The 26198-nt window shown below is 45.2% G+C and overlaps 1 protein-coding gene across 4 annotated transcripts in view; it reads left to right on the forward strand.

Annotated features, from left to right (window-relative positions):
* The window catches only part of LOC114843017 (low-density lipoprotein receptor class A domain-containing protein 4-like), a 105310-nt gene that overhangs the window by 54107 nt on the left and 25005 nt on the right, over window positions 1-26198 (forward strand). Inside the window, exon 1 of one of the 4 annotated variants that reach the window (XM_029129199.3) lies at window positions 24691-25937. The exons of the other annotated variants lie outside the window; for them this stretch is intronic. Within the exon in view, the coding sequence (XP_028985032.1) occupies window positions 25844-25937 (94 nt within the window). The 5' untranslated portion in view covers window positions 24691-25843. Of the gene's footprint in view, window positions 1-24690; window positions 25938-26198 lie in introns of those variants that run through there. 4 annotated transcript variants of the gene reach the window in all.

The following is a 26198-nucleotide window of genomic DNA, read 5'->3' on the forward strand; positions in this document are numbered from 1 at the left end:
CAGCAGATTGGTGCTGGGTGATTACGGGGGGAGGGTGGGAGGGGGTCCTCCTTTCTACATGTGAAGCATCATGTAGAGACACCCTTTGATTGGATGACATGTTTTGCAGCTGTAGCCTCACTGGAGACACGGAGACCCTTTCACCCCTGCTTTGAAAATATGCTCGAAGTCTGTGTGTGGCCATTAACGATAGAGGAGAAACCTTGTTAACCACAGGATGAAGGTGGGATTAAAAAAAGAATCTTGTACTGTGTGTGTGTGTGTGTGTGTGTGTGTGTGTGTGTGTGTGTGTGTGTGTGTGTGTGTGTGTGTGTGTGTGTGTGTGTGTCCAGCAGGAAAACACTTCTCTTTAAGGTTTTGCATAGTTTACATTCCACTGGATGCCAGAGGACTTGATCTCCAGTGGGAGAACTGAATGCGTTGAGATTTTACTGTCTGGGCGGCTCCTTTCCAGTTGTTAGTATGCATAGCAGGCACACTCCGGTGAACAGGTCAGGTTTGGAGGTCAAGGGTGAGCGGAGCTAATGCTTTCATGCTCTTGATTCAGCTCCTCTCGGGTGTAATACTCGCCTGTCAATTTGTTTGAGCTGCGGATTTACATAATGAATTTATATTAGCCAGCGCCCCCCCCCCCCCCCCCCCATTCAATTCCTCTGTCTTACTTATGCAGTTACTCCCCTCGGTCTCTCGCTCTGTCTCCCCTCTTGTCGGGTCCTCCTCCCTCGCTCGCCCTCGTCCCGCTCTCCTCAAGTTCGCCGTGCGTTGTGAGAGTGGAGTGTTTAAATGCAAACGAGCTTCATTTCCAAAGTGACGCCACGGCCCAAGTATGCCTCGCGTACAACAGAGCGAGCCCCGCTGAGAGGCGCCGGCAAGAGATGGATGGACAGAGATGCTGGAAGCAGAGGGAGCGAGAGCATGGACGGTGTGAGGGTGAAACAGGAAAACAGGAGCTGGGAGGCGTCCGGCACCTACTGAAGAAGAACTATGACCTCTTTCTGATAGTTGCTAGTATTCTGACCTCCGATTGGTTAAAAGTTAATGACTCTCTGAGACATTAGGAGAAGTCATGGAATGTATTTCTACCAAGTAAAGTTCCATTCCTGCCCAAACACTCACCAGAATTTGGCTCAGTGATGAGTATGAGTTTGTTTATCTTTTATGAAATGCATGTAATCCATCCAGCTCGTTCCCCGTAACTTCATTAACGTGAGGACATCGGTGGTGGAAGGCGTCATTGACGGCGTCGCCTCGCGGCCCCTGACGTCTGTCCCACACACGTCGTCATCCATCATCTCGTCCTCCCTCTGGCTGCTCTGCTGGAGAGTTGCGTCGCCATTCACCTGACAGCGACAGAGGCCTTACATCACTGTCCGTGACAGAGAGTGTGTGTGTGTGTGGCTTGCACAGACACCTTGTGCTGTGGTTAGCTGCTGGCCTGCGTGAGTGAGTGTCCGCTAGGTAATAATGATCGGCCCCTCCGCTCCTTATACATGGTTTGATAAACTTCCCCCTCCTCCTCCTCCCCCCGCCGCTCCATTTGAGCCCAGTGTGTGTGCTAGGTAATGATGCAGCTGGGCCATTAAAAGCGGGCCACTATTTGACAGTGCCCCACACCTTTCATCCCCCCCCCCACACACACACAGGGGGGTTGAAAGACCCAAATGAACCCCTATAGGAGTAAATGGAGTATTTCTCTCTAGATGAGGATTGTGCATTTGTTTTGAAAAAAGGAGAGGGAAGGAGGGAGGGAGGGGGGTTACACAGAGAGCTGAAGTTAGGTTCTTGGTCTTTCAGTCTCTCGGGGCCCGCCCACTCCGTCTTTCGGAGGTTGTGTATGTACATGTTTGAAGTCTGTCCTTTTGTCTTAGGGGATTGTGCGCTGCTTGTATTGACTACTGTGTGTGTGTGTGTGTGTGTGTGTGTGTGTGTGTGTGTGTGTGTGTGTGTGTGTGTGTGTGTGTGTGTGTGTGTGTGTGTGTCTGTCTGTCGGGGGGAACTAAAGGTGTTAGAGACTTTATGTGAAAAGTCTTCATTTGTCAGCTGGCGAGGTCGGCAGGGTGACGCTGACAGTCCTGGGTGGTCCTCCATTCATACACGCATTTGTCTACTGTAAGCCATGTGTGGGCGGCTTGATGTGTTCATGCGCACATGTATCTGCGTGTGTGTAGCCTCCATTTACCTCCACGGTCCAGCTCAGATCTGATCAGACTGAATGTAGTGGGATCGTATACAATTACTGTACAGTGGGCTCCAGCCTCATATATAGTACTCCTAAATGTGCTCAGTCTCACAGTTGCATGTTTTGCATACTGACATATTTTTTGCCCTACAGATGATCAGCTTCCAGAATGATGTTTAAAGCCCATGTGCTTTTTACAGATAGAGATTTGCATTTTCCATCCTAAAAACTAATTAAAAATGCACCTGGGATTCAACACAGTAGTTTTACTTAGTGTGTTTACTTCGCTACAGTATTTTGGAGAATATTTTAGTCGTGACTTCTTACTGAACTAAATGGTGATGATCCATCATAATAAATAAATGAAGTAGCAGTTTGTAAAGTAACAAACCTTTCATTTTAAATTTACAGTAACAGGCTTTTCCTCTGAGTCATTTGTGTTCCCATCAGTCCCCAACTACCTTAACTTTCTTCAGTTCAGGAAGAAGATGCTGAGCAACATTGTACAAGTAAGTTTTTAAAAATCTGAATTTATTTGTGTTTTTCTGTGCATGGTTGTTGTTTACTTATAGTGAGGATCACTCTGTGATATATAACAGCATTTATTAATATTATAATACCATGTCACATCAACACAACACAGTGGTAGTTCTCTTGCACAGCTGAGAGCTCTAGTTTGTCTCTCACAAAGTTCTTTTTTCAGATATTATGCTTTAAAAAGATGCTTTTTCGTAATTAAAACAGTAAAAAAATTAATGTTTTAAGAATATTACTAAACCGCCTTAAAAAGACATTGCTTTTTATAGATAGACCAAGACAAACTGAAAGCCTCATACACTGCAATGTTATGTATCAATTATTTATGGCTGGAAAATGTGATAACAGAAGTTGAAAATGAGAAAAGCTGTGAACTGACATCCTTTTACGCTAGTGAGGGAAAATAAACCTCCTAGGGTGCTTCTCCGCTTTCCACTGCAGCGCCGTGCACCAGGCCTAGATTTTAACCGGATTCCACACATGAATTGTGCGAGAGTGTGTCTGTGTCAGCGCAGTGATAATTATAACTGTCTGACACCTCTAGGTTCCCAGACTGGGAAGCCTCAGAGAACAGCAGTCAGCCAGCCAAGCGCATGTGTGGGAGTGTGTGTGTGTGTACGTGGGCTACGTTTCAATCTGCATCCTTCACTGTCAAATGCAAATCAGAAGCTACTGTCACGACGTCTGGGGGCCTGAGGCGACGCCGCGCTTGTGTGTTTCTGCTCCACCCGATCAAAAGGTGACGGCGTGATATCCGATTGGCTTTCGTGTCAGAGAACCGACACCTCCATGTACAACCAGGGGGTGAATTCTCACGTCTCAGGACTTAGATCTGAATGATTCGAACTTCTGAGGTCCTTTTTTTTTGTCTTACTCTTTTTTAATAAATGCACCTACAGCAGAAGACCGTCAACCACAGCCCTCTGCGCACATAGATGTACGGCAAGCCAAGAAGACCAAAAACTGTGACGCAAACGTGTGCGCTGAGTCCCAAATGCAGCAGCTGTTTCTCTGCTACACTCATGATATGCATTACTTTCTGTAAGCGCTGGCTTAAGAGAGCAAGATGGAGACACTCACTGCCAACATGAACTAGATTTGAACTTAAAAAAGGGCAAAATAGTTTTGTAGTCATAGCCATAGTCTAAAATTCATTAGGCCGGATATGAATTGTGATGTTTCGAAACATAAGAAATACACAGAATCCTTTTTGTCCTTTGTGCTCACATGTCAATGCCACTTTGCAGTTTAATCATTTCTATTTCCACTTCACTTGTTAATGCAAATGTATCTTCAACTTCACAGAGAGGGTGTCTGGGTCCGTGGGAACAAGGAGGGGGTGGGTGATGTCATTCATGCTGTTTGCCTCCTGGAAGTGTTTATCAAATCAAATTTATTTGTTATCCAAATGGTCACTGAATGCTCACGATTAAGGAATATTTGGCTTTTGGAAGGCTTTTATTGATGGTTTCATCCATGCCCTGCAGTGCAGCATTGTCAGCAAGAAGTCCAGGATTGGTTTATATGCAAAAAGGAGGATCTCAGGCAGGAGGTCCAGAAACAGTTGGTTCTGCTTGTACAGACAAGAATAACTCAACAAAAGAAAACAATAGATCTAGATTTAGTTGGTTATAGAAGGAAAAAATAAAACCTCATATCAAATATATTCTACAGAAGCAGACAGAAGCACTGCTCCAAATAAAATATAGTTGTGTGTCGTGTTTGCAGACAGTTTTTAACTTGCTATTTTAAATCAAGCTCCCAGATGGTTGATTGTTGAAGGTGTTCCCCGGTGATATTCTGCATGAATATTGTTTATTTTCCAGGTTGGCACTGCAGTGCACATTTTCATACAACTCAGGCCATTATAATAACATCCGCACCACCACAAAGTAGGCCTTCATCTAACGTTGTAAACTTCCTTCCTTCCTTCCTTCCTTCCTTCCTTCCTTCCTTCCTTCCTTCCTTCCTTCCTTCCTTCCTTTCCATCACACAAATCTCAACAAAGTCAGCAAATCTCCTTCACCTGTTGAAAACCAACTGTCTGAGGAATATCTGGTTCTGACTCAGTTCACTTTTCTGAGTGTGTGTTTGTGTGTGTAACCTTCTGCTGTCTCTGACAGACAGTCGCTCACACATACACTCACACACTTTCTCCTACATGATTGTGAACTTGAGAATCGATGTGAGAGCAGGTCCAGCTTGCGATGCTCTCAGATATTGACTGAGATGTGGTGGGTGCCTGAGGTGGTATCTGTGTCTGTAAATGTTTTGCTGGATTTGCAGCATCCACCAACTCCTGTTCCACTTTGTTTAGGCACATAGCCCCAATAGGCAGGCAGACAGCACACACATATACGTCCAGTACTGATGACAACAGTGGGCTGTCTGCAGGAGCTTTAACCAGTGGATCAGCGTTTTCTGCTTCCCCGACAGCCAGTAGGACACATCCCTCTGCTGCAGCTTGGCAGGAGTGAGAGCCGCGTGTGTTGGCCTCCATTTTATTCCAACATATTCGTGTTTTGATCATAATAAGCTGTTGTCACATACATCTACTGTACAGTCCGTTATAGTTCATTAACCACAGACCAATTCATCACACTAATTGGATATTACTACTTAACGAAATCGTCTCAGTGCTCACAGGGTAAAAGGTTTCATCTGGGAAATATTGTTTGTTTGTTTACTGGTACCCCGTGTTCTTCCGGCTCCCTGAGTATCACACCTTGGTGACAGTGGCGTGGGTGGCAAGAGAGTGCAGCTTACACAGTGACAGACTTCTCATTATGAGCTGTTGGAGGCCATCATGTCCTCTTTGCGGTCCAGATGTTTGTCATAGAGACTGACGGAGAGGGGAAGGACACGCAGGTCTGTGTGCGGGTCTTACTGAATGTCCTCCTGTACGTGTGTGTGTGTGTGTGTGTGTGTGTGTGTGTGTGTGTGTGTGTGTGTGGTGTGTGTGTGCATACCCAGTCAGCAACTCTTTCTCTTTCTCTTCATCAGCACTCTTTTTGGCATCCCCTGTGCAATTGATCCCACTCTGTACTCTCATTAGATTCAAAGAACACACACACACACACACACACACACACAACTCGTCATACATATATTCACTTGACAGAGACTGGACGTCCAGTAGTGTAGTTTTCACATTGTACTGTACATCTCCCAGGAACACTGAAAATTGTTTTAAATGTGACATATGCGAGCACGTGGACTGAAGATGAACTGATTAGATTTGTGATCAAGGGGTCAACACTATACCTCAGGATCACCTCCTACAATTTGATCATGGCCCAAAGATCCTATAAAAATAGTAATAAATTATAAAATAAATAAATTAAACCTCCTACCAGACAAGCTTGTAACTACATCTATCATCAGAACAAGTGTGAAAGTTTTCCAAACTCAGCACCATTAATGCATCTTCATAATTTTTTGTAATTCAGTAATGCATTTCCTATGACATTTGGCTTGTTTACTAATTGGTCTTTACCTCTGCCAGCTTTAGCTCTATGTGATGTCTCCTTGCAGCTGTAGCATGCAGTCCACCGTCATGCCTGCCTCACAGCCCTATACTTCTTATCTGTGTCCAATGAGATTGCGAACATAAACACAAAGTGCTTTAAGTGTTCAGTTCTGTGGTCCTCGAACAGAAAAGCTTCTCTTTCCTTCAACAAACCCTGATAGAGAATCAGACTCTTTATAAGATGCAATGAAGAAAATAGCTCCAGACTTTCAGCACGTGGCTATTTTAAATTGATCTAATAATTTGTGACTTTATTATTGGAACCTGTGAATATCTTTAAGTGTGAAGACATGATTTCATATTACAAAGTCCTCCTCCTCATAAAAGGCCAGTGAAATAAATGTAAACACAGTCAACCTTTTCGCTTTGACTGCTGCAGCAACCCAGATGGGAGAATGTGGTTTATCAGAACATGGCTGCCGCTGCTTTCAGCGTGTTGGTTAATCCGAGTGTAACACAACAAAGACAGGATGTCCTTTTTTCGTGCGTGGAATCAGAGTTTTAACCAGCTGATTGCTCGTCTTCCTCTGTAAGTGCCTTTTATTCAGCCCAACAAAATGCATATGAGGAAAATTGCAGCCCGGACGGCTTATTTGCCTCAAGTGCTGCTGCTGAGATAGTCTGAGAGCAAAATGAAAGAAAATAGCCTTTGCTCATAGTTTGAAATAATACAGAAATAGGAGCGCGGAATAAAAAAACGTCTTACTCTCCCTTTCTCTGAATACAGGCCTGTTTTATTGTGAATTAAACTAGAGTGGGACACAAGAGGAGGAAGACTTTGGAATACAGAGAGCAGAGGATGGGCAGAGAGATAAGGGCTGAGGCTTAGAGAGAGGAAGAGGGCAGAATGAAGAGGAAGCGTAGAGGTGGGGGGGTGCTGAATCAGAGAAGTAATGCTGCGATAAGTACTGCAGAGAGAAAGTGGGGCTGTCAAGATAAAGACAAATTCAGACAGAGAGTGAGCAGATTAGAGGCAGGCTGCAACTTTTAAAAGAAAGATGGATGGAGGATGCAGCGAGAGCAAATATAAAGATGAAGGGAAAAGGCAACTGGGAAGAAGGAAGGCCATGCACAGGCCAAGGAAGTGTCTTTAAGACGCCAGCCATGAGGAAGTGCCAATGGCCATAACCACGGCAGTAGCACTGGTTGCCATAGGAACCAGCAGAAACCAAAAAACAGCCTGGTCAACAAGGGTAAATTGACTCTGTCCTTCCGCTTCTCATGGAGGGTTCTCTTTCTCCAAACAGTGTTGGTGGCTGAAGGAAAAGCAGAATGGAGTTGGAGTCGAACAACCTGCTGGACACGTCCACATTCATGGGTTGATGGCTCTGACATTTTGAGGACAGATGTGGAAACTGTTGCTGTAGGTCAGTGATGGCTGCTGCCGTCACAGGAGCTGATGGTCAGGAACAACATGTTTACGTTAGAACTCGGTATCTCAGCATCATAGCTTCCCATTAACACATTATAAAGGTCTTATATTTGACTGGGGAGAACAGTGGATTGGAGTTGCTTCATGTTGTGACTTTTCTGTCTTTATTTCTTATATTTCTCAGGCTCAGCAACAACAGCAACCATTTATCTCAGTTATCTTCCTGCTTTTGGTCGAACTCCTCCACCAAACAGGCCTTTTTCAAGCGTGTGGACTCTGAACTGAGAACCACAAGACGTGTAGAAACTGTGAATTGACAGCAAGAGGAACAGTTATTTCATGAAAGAGACCCAAACAAAGCATGTTGCTACTACACCGTATCACCTGACACAAGTACGCTGATGTCATGAGGAATGCCTCGTGTATCATACAGCTGACCACCATGTGAGAAGACGTGAGAGAGAGAGAGAGAGAGAGAGAGAGAGAGAGAGAGAGAGAGAGAGAGAGAGAGAGAGAGAGACTGCAGGGTGCCTGCATGCTGTGTCTTGTCCTGTTCAGACTCAGACGGCATTCAGGGAACACGCAGACACACACACACACACACACACACACATGAAGGAGAGAACACAAAAAGGAAGGAAAGTACAGAACAGAGAGGCAAAAGCAGAAGATGAAAGAATGAAAAATAAAAACATAAACACACACACACACACTGTTCACAGAGGCCGTGCGCTGCGTGAGCTGCTCTCCAGTGCACTCGTGTAGCCAGTGGAGTTGCGGAGTGTTTTTGGGAAACTAGGTCATTGTTCCTCCCACTCAGCCTGTCTGATCCGTAGCCTGGCTATTTCCCCCAACTAAGCACCTCTCCAGTCTCTTTCTTATGTTCTGCAATGACGGGAGGTGGCAGGCAGCGTGGCAGGATTGTTAAGAGTCAAGCACTTTTTAAACAAACGCATACAAACATGTGATCGCACGTGTGAGAACCAGAGCTTCCCTCCTCGGTACCGTGCTTATCCATATCTCCAGCACTACCCTCCCCTGCTCCTGCTCTGCTGCCGGCTCCACACTGACAGACGAGCTCAGAGGCTTTTAAATAGTCAGCCTCTGCATATTGACCGGCCGCCGATTAAATTATGCAGTAATTTATTCATTACTCATTCCACACGAGAAGGTGTGACGCGCAGCCCTCGTAGCAATCTGTGAGACATGCATGTCTACACACACGGAGGATGGCGGCTGCTGCACAGGGAATATTAAAGCCACGTTCACCAGACATTTCGCCTGCATTGAAATTCTAGGCTGTGCTGGTTTTGTCTCATGCTGTGGTGAGAAGCTGAAATCGGACCCAGGGTGTCCAGTGGCACACTCGGGGAGATTTATATGCTGATAAGCTTTACAAACCTAGTTCAGTCGTAATTTAAGCTCAGACGTCCTGGAAAAAGATGCACCCACACGTTGTCCGGAGGGGAGCACGTGTTCTTCTTTACTTCGTAGCAGAGTTCACAGACAGTGATTTCTGGATGTTCTGGGGATGCAATGCAACACAATGCCCCCACAGTAAGGACTCGAAGATTATTCACATCTAAGTTGTGTCTGTTTAACCTGCAGCATTAACCTTAGTCGTCAAATGCTGCCATCCAATTTAAAATGTGTTAATGTTTCCCATGAAATAGTGAAATGTCTCACTTGGCACTTTAGGTAAATCCTGGTATTGTTATGTTGTCCAGTTTATAGATTGGCATACAGTACTTGGATAATGTACATTATATCATTTTTTCTAGCAAGCCTTAAAAGAGGCCTTAGGGAAAACTGAACATTCGTCTATTTAGAAAGTCTCCAAACATCCTAACTTTCCTTCAGATGTTATAACTAGCACATAAATGAAACATTACAAAGATTGCCCTGAACTCAAACAGGCCTGGAAAGTAGTAAATTCAAAGTGGGTTGACAGAAGAGGCAGAAAAGTTCTGCAAAATTTGAATTTAGAACTAAACAGAAGCCATCTGTATGGATGCAGTGATAATGACAAAGGGAGAGGAGGGTTCACATAAGCAGAAAAACTGACCAACCAGGAATAACAAAGAAGGCACAAAGGAGAGATAATAAACATGTACGGGCTAAAGGTCCGTACACTATGTGAATTACTTGAAAAGGGAAACATTTGAGAAAATTAAGGGAAGCTGTGCAGCAGAGACGCCACACACACACCTACACAAACACTTGCTAATCTGTCAAGGCAACAATGGGAGACAAGCCATTTGCATGACAAACTGGCCCCAGTAGGTTGATTGAAGAGAAAACAATTTTAGTAGACAGGCTAACTGTGTGGTATGGTGCCTGGCACCTCTGGGTGGGCCCCAGGGCCGCAATCAGAGCGTGTGTGTGTGTGTGTGTGTGTGTGTGTGTGTGTGTGTGTGTGTGTGTGTGTGTGTGTGTGTGTGTGTGTGTGTGTGTGTGTGTGTCTGATGGCAGGACAGAAGGTAGCGTTCGTCATGCTCCTATGTTCTGCTGCAGCTTCTGGTGTGTAAAGTAGGATTTCAGTGTTTCATTTAAGAGGAGACAGGTTTCTGTGCCTGTAATGCCTGGAAATGTATATATATATATATATATATATATATATATATATATATATATATATATATATATATATATATATATATATATATATATATATATATATATATATATATATTCTCTGTAACTAGAGGAACCAGCCGACACCTGCTTTGGCCCAGTCAAGGATCAGGGAGGAAAAGGACGGACGTTGTGGTTTCCCTCCGCCCGGCCTCCACTCCATCTGTGGCTGTGTGTCTCATTAGCTTTAGTTTAAGGCAGGTAGTCCCGGCAGTGACAGGTTTATTAAATATCTGAGGGTCCACGGTGGACGTGGGGGCTGGGAGACCCCTGCTGCTCGTGTAATTAATGCGGCCGCTCCGCGCTCGTGTTTGGACCCTGTGTGTGTGTGTGTGTGTGTGTGTGTGTGTGTGTGTGTGTGTGTGTGTGTGTGTGTGTGTGTGTGTGTGTGTGTGTGTGTGTGTGTGTGTGGCAGCCTTTACCAGCATGCATGTATTTATTAATGAATAGGTGTTGGTCTCGATGGTGGTTTTCCTCAAGCTGTGGGAGGATGAGATGGATGTGAGACGAACAAGAAGGCTGTCACAGATGATTTATTATTAATTGATGATTTAAACTTGACACAAATTCGATATATCTCCAGACTGACCAGTTTCATACTAATCTCCTCCTCTACTGTAGTTGTTAATTATTGCAGTCTGCTTAGCATTCCTTCCTCTCATTATTTCCTCGAAGGAGGATTTGTACATGTTGACAAGATACCTCAGATTAATAGACTGCTGAAATACTTGCTCTGTGTCCTGAGCGACTTTATGTGTTAAATTATCAGTTTGACGTTTGTTTAGGGAGACATACAGTCAATCTGACACATTTATTTCCATATTTTGATTACACAGAGAGAATCAATTAAACTTTAATGTTAGAAGTATAAACACTGCCTAAGGACTGACAAGAAGCATAAAGCAAGTATATATCGGGTAAAATGTATCATGTGGAGCAACATGTCCGCACCATGAAGCAGTTATTAATCATACATGAATGTGACAGGACTATGACTAAATGTATGAAATGTTCCACATGTGACACTCAACTCAACTCAACTTTCCACCTCAGCCTGCCTTGAGTGAGAATGATTTTCATGCTCATGTTCGTACATTATTTATGGGTTTGTTGAAGCTGCCTCCTCATAATGTCCAGAAGCGAAGAGACCACAGTGATACTCATCAAGTTGTGCTCACTTTAAAAAATCTCTCTGGCACATTCAATCAAAATTTTATTATTCAGCCATTGTTATTGTTCTGGGTTTTTTCAGTGTTGCTAAATTCTCTGACAAGTTCTCATGTTATTCATGTATTTTGGCCTAAAGCAATACAAATTTTCAAATTCTGATCTAGTCTACATGTGGCACATGTGCAAAGTCATACAGTGCAAAATGAGTGCTGGGCACGTTAACAATGCACATTAACACATTTGTTTCTATTATTAATATTTGGGAGGTCTGTTGCTCATTGGCTCTTAATACTGTTACAGACAAATGAAGGGTCACAGGAGGAGCATGCTGTTGATCAGCAATGGCCTGAGATACGCTTCTCAATCAATCAGAGCAAAGGCTCTGATTGATTGAGACTGATGCCAACTGACTGACGGCTGACTGACGGTAAGCGTATCGCGTCACTTCCGGTTACTGAGGTTTGCTGCCGCTGTGTGTGTACAGCGTTACTCTCCGCTCTTTTCTAAATATTATCGTTTTATATCCGATAGCGACTGCTAAAAGTTTCAAAACAAGCTTGTAACACTCAAGCATCTTTTCCTTTCATTAAACGTCCTGCTAATTTACACTGTTATCTAAGTGTTTTCTCCGCTAGCGTAGCTCCTAGCTTACTTTCCTGCTATGGCTTCCCCCTTTTCCTCTCCCTCTCGCTCTGTTCGGTGCTCGGTGTGTCTTATGTTTAGCTTATCCTCCGCCTCCTTTAGTGATGGTAATGGTATCTGTAATAGGTGTACGCTAGTTGCAGGGTTGGAGGCGAGGTTGTTAGACTTAGAGTCTCGGCTTCGCACTTTAGAAAACAGGCCAGCTAGCCAGGTCCCTTTAGCCGGTGCGGAGCCTCCTAGCTTAGCTGCTACCAGTCCCCCGGCAGGTCCCAGGCAGCTGGGCAACGACTGGGTCACGGCTCGTAAGAAACGTAGCTTTAGGCAGGCACCCACGGTGCACCACCAACCGCTTCACGTTTCAAACAGATTTTCCCCACTCAGCGACACACCCGCTGAGAAACCCACTCTGATCATTGGTGACTCCATAGTCCGAAACGTGAAGTTAGAGAATCCAGCGGTCATAGTTAGGTGTTTGCCTGGGGCCAGAGCGGGCGACATTGAGTCTTATCTTAAGCTCCTGTCTAAGGATAAACGTAAGTACGCTAAGATCGTAATACACGCAGGAGCTAATGACGCCCGGTTACGCCAATCGGAAGTCACTAAAACTAACATTGAGTCGGTGTGTTCGTTCGCCAAAACAATGTCGGACTCCGTAGTTTTCTCTGGACCCCTCCCCAATGTGACCAGCGATGACATGTATAGCCGGCTGTCATCGCTCCACCGCTGGTTGTCTAGGTGGTGTCCTGCAAACGATGTGGGCTTTGTGGCTAATTGGAGCACTTTTTGGGGAAAACCTGGGCTGATTAGAAGAGACGGCGTCCATCCCACGTTGAACGGAGCCTCTCTGCTCTCTAGTAACATGGCCATGTTGCTTAGTCCCCCCACTCCGTGACAACTCAGAGTGGAGCCCAGGACGCAGAGTCGCAGTCTTACACGCCTCTCTGCATGTTCTCTACAGCCGCGACCCACTCTTAGTCTTAGTTATCGCATAGAGACTGTGTCTGCTTCTCGACCACCTAAACTATACAAGTCACAAACAAATCAAAGAGGAGTGAATTACCAGAATTTAATAAACATCAAAACAGTTCCTCTTACGGAACAAAGTAATAGTAAGCTAATGAAGTGTGGTTTATTAAATATCAGATCTCTCTCATCTAAATCCTTTTTAATAAATGACTTGATAAGTGACCATCACATAGATCTGTTCTGTCTCACTGAAACCTGGCTGCAGCAGGATGAATATGTTACTTTAAATGAGTCGACTCCAATGAGTCACATCAACTATCATGTTCCAAGAAGTACAGGTAGAGGTGGAGGAGTAGCAGCAGTTTATAAATCAGATTTATTAATTACTCCTAAACCTAAACATAGTTATAACTCATTTGAGAGCCTCACTCTGAGCCTTTCTCACCCAGACTCTAAAACTCAGAAACCAGTTGTGTTTTGTATTGTTTACCGTCCTCCTGCTCCATATTCAGAGTTCTTAACTGAATTCTCTGAATTCTTATCTGACTTAGTTCTTAGCACAGATAAAGTCATTGTAGTGGGAGACTTTAACATTCATGTAGATGTTGACAGCAACTGTCTCAGCACTGCTTTTAACTCCTTAATAGACACTATTGGTTTTACACAGCAGGTAAATCAACCCACTCATCGTTTTAACCACACTCTAGATCTTGTCCTGACATATGGAGTTGAAATTGATAATTTAATAGTTCTTCCCCAAAACCCTCTGTTATCTGACCATTTCTTATTAACTTTTGAATTTAGCACAACTGACCCTATAACAGCTGGAAAGAAATGTTACTATAGCAGATGTTTATCTGACAATGCTGTTGCCAGATTCAAGCAGATGATTCCATCATCTTTTGCCTCAATGTCTTGCAGATACACAGAGAACAGTCACCTTAATCCTTATGAACAGGTTGACTGTCTTGTAGATGATGCTGCAGCTTCTCTACGTACAATGTTAGACACAGTGGCTCCTCTGAAGAAGAAGACAGTGAATCAGAGGAGGTTAGCTCCGTGGTATAACTCAGACATCCGCAGTCTAAAGCAAAGGACTAGACAACTAGAAAGACAGTGGCGTTCCAACAAAATAAATGTAAACTGCATTGCATGGAAGGACAGTCTAATGAAATATAAAAAAGCACTTTGTGCTGCTAGAAAAACATATTATTCCTCCCTAATTGAGGAAAACAAAAACAACCCCAGGTTTCTTTTCAGCACTGTAGCCAGGCTGACAAAGAGTCATAGCTGTATTGAGTCTACTATCCCCTTAAATCTCAGCAGCAATGACTTTATGAACTACTTTACTAATAAAATTATTATCATTAGAAAAAACATTCAGCAGCGACTTCTTCCAAATGACAGAAAGCACTGTCTAGATCCATTAACTTTAAATTTATTAAATCCTCTGTCTTACCTAGACAGCTTCTCCCCCATAACTCATATGGAGTTAACCTCAATAATCAACTCTTCCAAGTCGTCCACTTGTCTTTTAGATCCAATCCCAACCAGATTACTCAAAGAAGTTCTACCTTTAATCAGCTCATCCATATTAAATCAAATCAACCAATCTTTACAACTAGGCTATGTACCACAGGCTTTTAAGGTGGCTGTGGTCAAACCTCTATTGAAAAAACCAACCCTTGACCCTGGACAACTAGCCAACTATAGGCCCATTTCAAATTTACCCTTTATTTCCAAGATTCTGGAAAAAATCGTGGCTAAACAATTATCTGACCACCTTAGTGGGAAAACCCTGTATGAAGATTTTCAGTCAGGATTTAGAAAACATCATAGCACAGAAACAGCTCTGGTTAGAGTCACTAATGATCTTCTATTAGCTTCGGACAATGGTCTAGTTTCTGTCCTTGTCCTGTTAGATCTTAGTGCTGCATTTGATACAATTGATCATCACATTCTATTACAGACACTAGAACATAGAATCGGGATTAATGGAACAGCATTGGGATGGTTTAAATCCTATTTGTTGAACAGATTCCAGTTTGTTCATGTTAATGATAAATTCTCCACACGCACAAGGATTAGCTATGGAGTTCCACAGGGTTCTGTGCTGGGTCCAATTCTGTTTAGCTTATACATGTCTCCTCTAGGTGAGATTATTAGAAAGCATTCTATTAATTTTCATTTTTACGCAGATGATACTCAGCTATACATGTCCTTGGAACCAAATGAAACAGATCAACTAGTCAAAATTCAGGGTTGTTTAAAAGACATCAAATCCTGGATGTCCCAAAACTTCCTTCAACTAAACTCAGATAAAACCGAGATTCTTATTGTTGGGCCTAAAAATCTGAGAGAGACACTATTGAGTCAGATAGCCACCCTGGATGGCATAACATTAGCTTCAGATTCTACTGTGAGGAACCTTGGTGTCATGTTTGACCAGGATCTCTCTTTTACATCATACATTAAACAAATCTCCAGAACCGCCTACTTCCACCTTAGAAATATAGTTAAAATCAGAAGCATCCTCTCTCAGAGCAATGCAGAGAAACTGATCCATGCATTTGTTACCTCTAGGCTGGACTACTGTAACTCCTTACTCATAGGATGTCCTAACAGCTCCTTAAAAAACCTACAGCTCATTCAAAATGCTGCAGCCAGAGTTCTGACAGGACTTAGAAAGAGAGATCACATTTCTCCTACATTAGCTTCTCTGCACTGGCTGCCTGTAAAATGTAGGATAGAATTTAAAATTCTCCTACTCACATACAAAGTACTCAATGATAAAGCTCCTTCTTATCTTAAAGACCTTATAGTTCCTTATGCTCCCAGCAGAACACTTCGTTCTCAGAGCGCTGGGCTACTTGCGGTTCCTAGAGTGTTTAAATGTAGAACAGGGGGCAGAGCTTTTAGCTACCAAGCTCCTCTCCTCTGGAACCAGCTCCCTCTTCAGGTTCGAGAAGCTGACACACTCTCCACCTTTAAGATTAGGCTTAAAACCTTCCTTTTTGATAAAGCTTATAGTTAGAGATGGTTCAGGTCACTGGCAATTATTGTTAGTCACAGGAACCATCTCTTAGTTAAGCTGCAATAGACATAGACTGCTGGGGGACTTAATTTATACACTGAGCTCCTCTGTTTCCTTCTACCTCCTCTGTCCCATAACCTCCCATCATTGTCCCATGTTTAACTAACCTTGTCTCTTTCTGTCCAGTAGTTGTGCTTCTCTCCTCTCTCCCCCCCCACCCCCACTCTTTCTCCCTCTCTGTCCTCACCCACAGGTATCATTGGACTCAAAGTTTGGTGTCTGTGATGGGCAGCTGCGGATCCAACCATCCTGCCTGCATCCAGTCCCTGGTCCTACCATCCTGCCTGTGCTCTGTTGTTGCTTGTTGTTGCTTGTTGCTGTTGCTGTGCTTTTCTATCTCTCTATCCTCTCACCCCAACCGGTCGAGGCAGATGGCCGCCCACATCCAGTCTGGTTCTGCTGGAGGTTTCTTCCTCGTTAGAGAGGGAGTTTTTCCTCTCCACTGTTGCTGTCAAATTAAATGCTTGCTGTATGTGGGATTTGTTGGGTTTAGTTGTGTGAGGTTTTAAACCTTACTTTGTAAAGTGCCTTGAAATAACTTTGTTGTGATTTGGCGCTATATAAATAAAAATTGAATTGAATTTGCGGGCGGGGCCTAAGACCACCGCAGCAAAGCTGGTGGGGACAGATAAATTAAGGCAAAGGTGTCTTATATGGACATCATCAATTTAAAGCTCTTCAGAATAGGGGGGTTTATGGAAACAAGTCATTTGTAGCCAAGGTAAAGCTGATCCTGAATCAGCCGAATCACACCGTACTTTGAGTCTGAGGTTTCACTTAAATGCAATACACACTGTTGATGCCAGCAATTCCCGACCTAAAACAGTGGAGGGAGACTTCAGCAGACTACATTGGATGTAGCGTGTGGGAGAAGTTTAAACAAAAGCAAGGCAAGCTAACAAATGCCATAACTAACTAATACTATATATATATATATATATATATATATATATATATATATATATATATAGCTATCCAGCGAGCATATATATATATATATATATATATATATATATATATATATATATATATATATATATATATATATATATATATATATATATATATGCATGCGGGGGGTTCCCGGTTCGAATCCCCGTTAGGGCGAATAAGCATCCAGTGTGGGTCCTTGGGCAAGACCCTTCAAGCTACCGCCTACCTCATATCATGAGAGACAATGAACCACATGAGATACCGGCTCAGACGTCGCCCGGTCTAACAAGGTCTGCGTCAAGTGTTGGGGAACCAGAGCACCTTGGCGAGAAGTGGGCTACTGGAACAAGAAAGAAATGGCTGAGATGCGAGAACAAGGCTCTGTTGGAATGCTACTACTCAAGTAACCCTAGTCAGAGGGGCTACATGCAAAGAATGTGCGGTGAATGGGAACGGAGAAACCCACATTCAAGGCTGACGGCTAAGCAACTAGTAGCTCAGTGTTCCAACATCCACAAACGGCAACTGCTATCACAACTTGAGATTGACGAGATACAACACAAATGCTACGGCAAGGGGGAGCCAGGACGCCAGGTCAGAGGGGAGGTTTCACCATCTCCCCAACCGGAAATTGGGTACGAAGCCCCAATAAGCACAGATACGCTGAGCGAGGCAGCGACTGACCTAAAAGATAAGATCATGGCGAGATTGAACAGGCAACCCCAAACCCCACTACAACGGCTAAGTGAAGTACCATCAGAAAGTCTCATGGAAGATGTGAATGCAGCATTGAGAGCGATCCCTACCACAACAATCACAGAAACCAATGAGCTGATATACGCTTCAGCATCAGTGATCCTAGAGGTGCTTGGCTATAAGAGCAACCATGGGAGCCATGAGAAACAATACCCACCATGGAAACGAAGGTTGGAGGCAAAAATCAAGGCAGCTCGGAGGGAAGTGAGCCAAATGACAGAGGCCCAGAGAGGTGCAATGAAAAGACCAATGCCTAAGAGGTACAGCCAGATGACCATACCTGAAGCACTCGAAACTGCCAAGCAAAGGCTACAAGCCTTGGCCAGCCGCCTAAAGAGATACACCAGAGATAACGAAGCCAGACGAATAAACCGGCTGTTCGCAACACAACCTGCGAAAGTGTACTCTCAATGGCAGGGTAATAACAACAGAGCAGACCCACCAAGGCTGGAAACTGAACAGTACTGGAAAGGGATATGGGAGAGGGAGGCATCACACAACAGTGATGCACAGTGGCTGGTGGATCTGAGGGAAGACCACAGCAACCTCCCTGAACAGAATCCAGTGACTATCACAGTGGCAGACATCCAACAAAGAGTCTCAGGTATGAAAAACTGGACAGCACCTGGCCCTGACATGATCCACGCCTACTGGCTAAAGAAGCTCACTGCAATCCATGAGCGCCTGGCAGCACAAATGAACCAGCTGCTAAGGGATGGGACTCACCCTGAATGGCTAACCGAAGGGCGAACGATCCTGATAATGAAGGATCCCTCAAAGGGTGCAGTCCCACCCAACTCCTGGCCAATAACCTGCCTCTCCACAACATGGAAGCTCATGTCAGGCATCATCGCAGCTAAGATAAGTGGGCACATGAGTCAATACATGAGCAAAGCACAGAAGGGCATTGGTAAGGATACCAGAGGAGCCAAACACCAACTCCTGGTAGACAGAACAGTCGCCCAAGACTGCAGAATGCGACACACCAACCTGTGCACAGCCTGGATCAACTACAAGAAAGCCTATGACTCAATGCCACACACATGGATCACTGAATGCTTGGAGCTGTACAACATCAACAGAACTCTAAGGGCCTTCATTGCAAACTCGATGAGGGTGTGGAGAACCACCCTTGAAGCCAATGGGAAGCCACTTGCCCAAGTATCCATCAAATGTGGCATATACCAAGGAGATGCACTGTCCCCACTGCTGTTCTGCATAGGTCTGAACCCCCTCAGCCAAATAATAAACAAGACTGGCTATGGATACCGACTCCGGAACGGGGCCACCATAAGTCACCTCCTCTACATGGATGACATCAAGCTGTACGCCAAGAGTGAGCGCGACATCGACTCGCTGATCCACACCACCAGGATCTACAGCTCGGACATCGGGATGTCATTCGGACTCGAGATATGTGGGAGGATGGTGACAAAGAGAGGCAAGGTAATCCACACAGAAGGGGTCTCACTCCCAGAAGGAAGAATAGCAGACATTGAGGACAATTACAAGTACTTTGGAATACCACAGGCAAACGGCAACCTTGAACAGGCAACAAGGAATGCGGCAACAGCCAAATACCTCCAACGAGTAAGGCAAGTCCTAAGAAGCCAGCTCAATGGCAAGAACAAATCCCGGGCAATAAACAGCTACGCTCTGCCAGTGATCAGATACCCTGCGGGAATAATAAGGTGGCCAAAGGAAGAGATACAGACCACAGATGTTAAGACACGAAAGCTCCTCACCATGCATGGAGGGTTCCACCCCAAATCCAGCACCCTGAGACTGTACGCTAGCCGCAAGGAAGAAGGCCGAGGACTAGTGAGCGTGAGAGCCACTATCCAGGATGAAACATCCAAGATCCATAAGTACATCAAGGATAAGGCCCCGACAGATGACGTGCTGAGTGAATGTCTCAGGCAGTGGAGAACAGAGGATGAGATGCTGGAAGAGGGACCATCATGGGAGGACAAGCCCTTGCACGGGATGTACCACCGGAACATAACTGAAGTGGCTGATCTCAACAAATCCTACCAATGGCTTGAAAGGGCTGGGCTGAAGGACAGCACAGAGGCACTTATCCTGGCTGCACAGGAGCAGGCCCTGAGCACCAGAGCCATAGAGGCCCAGATCTACCACACCAGACAAGACCCAAGGTGTAGACTGTGCAAAGAGGCCCCTGAGACGGTCCATCACATAACTGCAGGGTGTAAGATGCTGGCAGGCAAAGCATACATGGAACGCCATAACCAAGTGGCTGGCATAGTATACAGGAACATCTGCGCGGAGTATGGACTGGAAACCCCAAGGTCAAAGTGGGAAACACCTCCCAAGGTGGTAGAGAACGAGCGAGCCAAGATCCTGTGGGACTTCCAGATCCAGACTGACAGAATGGTAATGGCGAACCAACCAGACATTGTGGTGGTGGATAAAGAGCAGAGGAAAGCCGTAGTGGTGGATGTGGCAATACCAAGCGATGGCAACATCAGGAAAAAGGAACATGAGAAACTAGAGAAATACCAAGGGCTCAGAGAAAAACTGGAGAAGGCTTGGAAGGTGAAGGCCACAGTGGTGCCTGTGGTGATCGGAGCACTAGGGGCTGTGACCCCCAAACTGGAGGAGTGGCTACGACAGATCCCTGGAAAAACATCTGAAATCTCAGTCCAGAAAAGTGCAGTCCTAGGAACAGCAAGGATACTGCGCAGAACCCTCAAGCTCCCTGGCCTCTGGTAGAGGACCCGAGCTTGGAAAGTGGATGAGACCACCCGCGGAGGGTGAGAATAGAGTGTGTATATATATATATATATATATATATATATATATATATATATATATATATATATATATATATATATATATATATATATTAGTATGCAAGTATAGTAGTATTTAAGTCATTTAATAGTTTAAAATACCTTAATGTTAAAATGAAGATGTGTCACAGTTTGGTATTTAATAAACACACACTAATTCACTGCCTGTTGATCTTGGTTGGGTTGTGTTTGATCCAGATACAGCCTTATATTCACTGGACTGTTAGTGTGGTGATGCCTTGTCTTTGGGTCTTTGGTTTTAGCACCTCAGCAGTGAACACTGTGGTTACAAGCTGCTGTGGGGCCGTCAGTCGACCCCCACAGTCCTGCTTACTACTGTGTGTGTGTGGGGGGGGGGCGTTCCCTGGCCTGACTCACAAGCTGTTAACTTCAGGGTCCTGCTGCAGCGCTGTAGGCCGGCAGCGGGACCGACCCACCGGCCCGGCGCCGCTTCGGTGCGCGGGTTCACCTGGAGCTGCGTGTGTGGAGGCGCCTGTGTCGGCGGCGGCAGCGTGACTGCAGCCTCTGGTTGTGCGCTAACCTGCTGCCAGGGTGGTAGCAGGTCTGGGGTGGTGCAACATGTTCCCACCACTCTCCATCTGTGCACCCAGGCCCAAACACAGCATCTCTCACCTACTGTAAGGTTTTCATTATATGTGGGAGCGGTCGTGTTCTGTGTGGCCGAGAGAAGTAGCTGCTGCAGCTTGTTCATGGAAGCGTCCATCTGCTGCAGACCTGCTGCCCTCACAGTCACAAGCGTATACTGTGACATCCTCAGATATGCAGCATGGTGTTTTTTTACTTTTATTGGTAATATTCACAAATGTTCTTTACAATAATGTCTATTTAGGTCTGACCATGTAAAGACCATATAGCCATATAAATAGACTTGAAAGGAATTATTGTAATTATTACAAAAAGCTACTGTGTAGTGACCATTAAACAAGTCTAATCAGCTTTTAACATTGAACTACTTGGGCCAGCTGTTTTTTTGGATGCACATTGAGCTGTGGTCCAGCGAGGCCGCGCTCCCGCTCCTGGTGGAGCTGAGACAGCGGTGCGTAATAGCTGGGTGCTGCCTGCAGTGAGCAGCCATCACTGCACGGAGGCGCCCGCATGGGAACAGCAGCGACAACCTGCTTTGCTGCTTTTAAGGCATGTCTTCTGCGTGCGCCTCCGACTTCTTTTATGGATTTTTAACAGCGGGCGGCTGTAACCTGCACCATCCACACTCTCACTGTAATCACACTGCTGTTCATGGCTCCATAAAACACGCACGCCGGCATTTACAGCTGCTGTCTGTTCTTCCACTGTGTGATTATTGTGGTCTGGTCCAGGCCTCTTCTCTCTCGTTCTCGCCGTCACTTTTTATTTCTCCCTTCCTCATCCTTGCTGTGCCGTTATCGGCTGCTTTGTCCTTCTGGTGGCGGTGTAGTGCTGCGTCTGCCCTCACCCGCCGAGCCGCGTGCCAGTTCAGGAGATTGGCATTAAAGCCAGACATGAGCTCATCTGCCCAGCTGGGCAGACAGCCCATTACAATGCTCAGCAGGGCCCTACCGCAGGGGCGAAAGAGCTCAATACCTGCTGATTATCTGCTCTTTCGCTCTGTGACTCTGGCTTCCCCTCACCCTCACTTACAGCAGGCTTTGGCGTTTTTCTCTTCCTTTCCTCATCATTTCATTTTCATTGAATGTCATTTTTTTATTTCCTCCCCTTTGTCATCTTCCTGTCTTAGCCTTCCTCAGGTTCTGACCGTGTCTTTCTTGAGCTGTCTCCCTTGATCACTCGTTTCCACACTCAGACCCGAACTCCTCCGCGCTCCTTGCTCGCTTTTTGACTTTCCCCTCTCCACCACATGCACAACTTGTCTGCGAGAGCACTGTGCTGCTGTTGCAGTGGTGCCTGCGGCAGTAAGAGAGGCAGGGAGGGGTGGTTTTCAAACGACGGGTGGAAGGAAAGAGTGCGTGCGTGCGTGCGTGCGTGCGTGCGTGCAGAAATGACAGGAGAGGAAGCAAGACAGCTGGTGCACCTGTACGGACAGGATATGACACGGCAGTGAAGCCAGACAAGGGCAGGAAGCAAACACTATGATGTGGCTCGCCAGACGTTTTTATTGAATGCAGCTCTCTGCTCTGCAATCTGACTGTCTGGAGTGGCCTTTCTGTTACTTAGCGCTCCACTGGAGATGCCAGGCTGCAGTCCATGCTGGCGCAAACACTCTCTGGCTCTCTCTCACTCACTCGCTCTCTTTCTTTCTCTCTCTCTCTCGCTCTCTTTTTCTCTCTCTCTCTCTTCTCTCTCAGTCCAGGTTGTCAGCTGGTGAGATGCATTGCAGTTAATTCATGAATTCAGCCTTTGTGTGAATCCTATCATCCTTTTGTTATACGTTGTCCATATATCATTGAATGGTTTAAGTTACTGGTCAGACAAAAAATGTTATGTTAAAGACATTTTCAATTGCTTCCATCAGGCTAGACAAATTAATAAAGCTTCACCTTTCTGTATAAATTGGTGATACGGGGTTTGTGTAAATGTACGCTGTGGTGCAGATTACGTCATCCACGCTGTGTCCATTTTCTCCATGTTATTTCCATTATCACTAGTAGTAACTATAACACTAACAGTCACAATGGCTAAAGCATGTTTACTGGAGTGTGTTTACCAATAACTTAGCTTTTATATAGCCTAGCAATGGCTTTTTCTAGCTTTTATGCACGTCTATCTGTATTGTCTTTAGTGTGTACATTTGAACTTCAGTGTGTATGTGCTACAGTACATGCCCGGCCTTTTTCTGACGACTACAAGTTTGGATGTAGCAATATCTCTAATATGCCACAAGATGACGCTGTGGCGCAATGCCGCACACAAGCTCAGAAAGCGCTCTAATCACCGGCTGAGGCTTTTCTACTGTGGCGCTGTGTTTTGGGTTGGCCTCAAATATTCTTCATTATGAGAATAAATTACATATTTGACTTTGTGTGTCATTAAAATTTAATAAAAGACAGAACTGACACAAAACTGCCACTTGTTAGATAAACAACAACTCAGACTCCAGTAATCCATCAACATAATGTAAAGCTGACTACCCATAACTGACAGCCGCCCAACATAATTTATTATAATTTATTCTGTGATCTGATGTGTGGCTTGAGGTGGCATTGCCTGTAAACCCCAGGTTCAGTGGTTGGACTCCTGGTTTCCTTGCCAGAAATAGTCACATCCAAAGGGAAGGTGCAGTAATCAATTAGCACAATAGCACCACTAATGGTTGAATAATATTTTGGGCCTTGTTGGCAAATATGAATTTTAATGATCAACAAGGTGGAATAGCAGGAACAGACACACCAGGGGTGAATGTACAGGACGACATGTGAATGTGACAGTGACCTCCCATCAAGAAACCACCCCCTGGAGTTGCAGCAGACAGCAGCTCCTCAATTTGTTGCTTCAATAAAATCATGACAGCTGCCAGGTGTGTAAATTGCATCAGGATCTATTTTTTGACTCCTACCTGAAGTGTCACTTTGCTCATGAAGGAGTGTGGAAGTCACTCTAAGCTGTCAGGGAAATAGTTAGATGGTGCATTAATTAATACAGAACTTGGCTGTTAATGTGGCATGTACCATCTGCTAGAGGCCTTTGCTTAGCTTAACTGTTTCCAATTGCAGAGATTGAATAGTTACAAATTAAAATGTAAACCTGCCTTATGGTTGTTTGGGCAAACCCTATGCTCTATATACAATATGTGTTTAGATATATAATGTAATTTTGGCATCAGTTACTTCATGATCATTAACAATTTCATACCTGTAATTTACTTCCCTTGTCTTTTGCATGGATCAGTTTAATTCTAATATGATTAATAATTCTAATATTTTTTTAAGGATCACCTGGATACTTTTCAGTGACCTCAGAAGCTCCGTAGACCATAGTTTGGGAACCTGTAGGTCTATAATGGCATTTAGAGCCTCTCTCAGACTTGAATGGCCTGGGTTATTTATAGACGGCCCACGTCCTGTGTGTGTGTGTGTGTCTGTGGGGTGTGTGTGTGTCTGTGGGGGGTGTGTGCGCGTTGGGTTAGATCCACAGGGGGAGGGGTTGGAGGGTTGGATTATGAGGTGGAGGTGTTGCACATGTGCCCCTGAACCGCAGGCCTAGTGCAGGGGGTCACGTCAAGGTTAGCTCCTTCAAAGAGCTGTCTCTATTGGCTGCGGCCTGCTCTAACAAGGGAGTGAAACTCAAAGCCCTCTCCACACCCTCCCCAAATAATACAGCAACCCCCCACGTCCGCCCTCCTTCATTGTCAACCACAACCAGGCTGTCTGCTACTTTTCTGAGTCAGGTCAGCCCACCCATGCGCACCTACCCACCCACCACTGCAACCCAGACACACATACAAACATACAGTACGACCCTTGTCCCATCCCTTCTCGTTGCTGCTTTCTGGTCTACCTCGTACAATTCAGTAGTCATGTGTGTCAGACGATTTTAGGGAGAAATAAGTACAGCATGTACAGTGAAAAAGACAGTTCACTGTAGTTGCTTGTGTAAAATAAAAGAATAATTTGGACATGTCGTTCAACTGTCCAGTTTAAAATTTTAACATTGTATCATTTCATACTTAAAAATTGATGGCCAAATGATCGCACCTTACAACACGAACCAGTTAGTTACTACTTAAATAAAGGAAGACTCTCAATATTTAAACCATGACATGATAATCAATTCACATTTCGCGTGTTTTAGTTTTGGTTTAGAATATTTTTCACTGCTCAATTGTTCGAGTCCTAATATTTCTGTGTGCCGCTGAACGCAGCGCGTCTTTCCCCTCCTTGCCTGGCCTCCCTTTGTACTCCTCTGATTGGCCACAGCGGTAGTATGTCCGCGTGTGGGCGGGGCTTAAGTCCTGCGCGTCTTCTGTTCTGTGCCTGTGCAGAGGAAGGGCAGCTGCACTCAGCGGCGGGGGAAGGACCGGAAAAATTAGAAAATGCGTTAGCTGCGGGCAATGGCTTGTCCCCCCGAAACCTCCTGCTAGCCAACTCTCCCCTCGGCCGCAAACATGACGTGATAGAACTGGTGGAAAATAACTGTCGGGAGTTCCTAGCAGCAGCCGACTCCACCGCCTGTGCCTGGAAGTTTTTGTGCGCGTTCCCGTCTCGGGGCCCTGACCGCGGCGGCGGCGCTGTCCCCGGAGCGGCGTCCCGGTGCGCGCAGCCCCATGCAAAACCTAACGGCCCCTGGCGTCCCCGACAGCTCCAATGTCACCTGCTCGTGCAACTGCACCGCTTCCCAGCCACAGGGAATGGAAATATGTGAGTAGCGCTACTTTGTGTTTTCACTTGACCTTAAAGCGTAAGGAGCGACTTGACTGTAGCGGCTAATCCGTTTTATGTGCACTCTCAAGTGTAGCAACAGAAGGACAACAAATTAGACTTAGTATCCGAGCGAGACGTTAAACCCCTTCAGCCGTTAACTCGCCATTAACCATTCGCTTCATACGCAGTTTTAACTTATTCACCGTGTAGAAACTTTAGGGGCACTCTAATACTTTTGTACTGTCACAGTGACTTTGT

Source organism: Betta splendens, chromosome 16 (assembly GCF_900634795.4).
Source record: "Betta splendens chromosome 16, fBetSpl5.4, whole genome shotgun sequence".
NCBI lineage: Eukaryota > Metazoa > Chordata > Actinopteri > Anabantiformes > Osphronemidae > Betta > Betta splendens.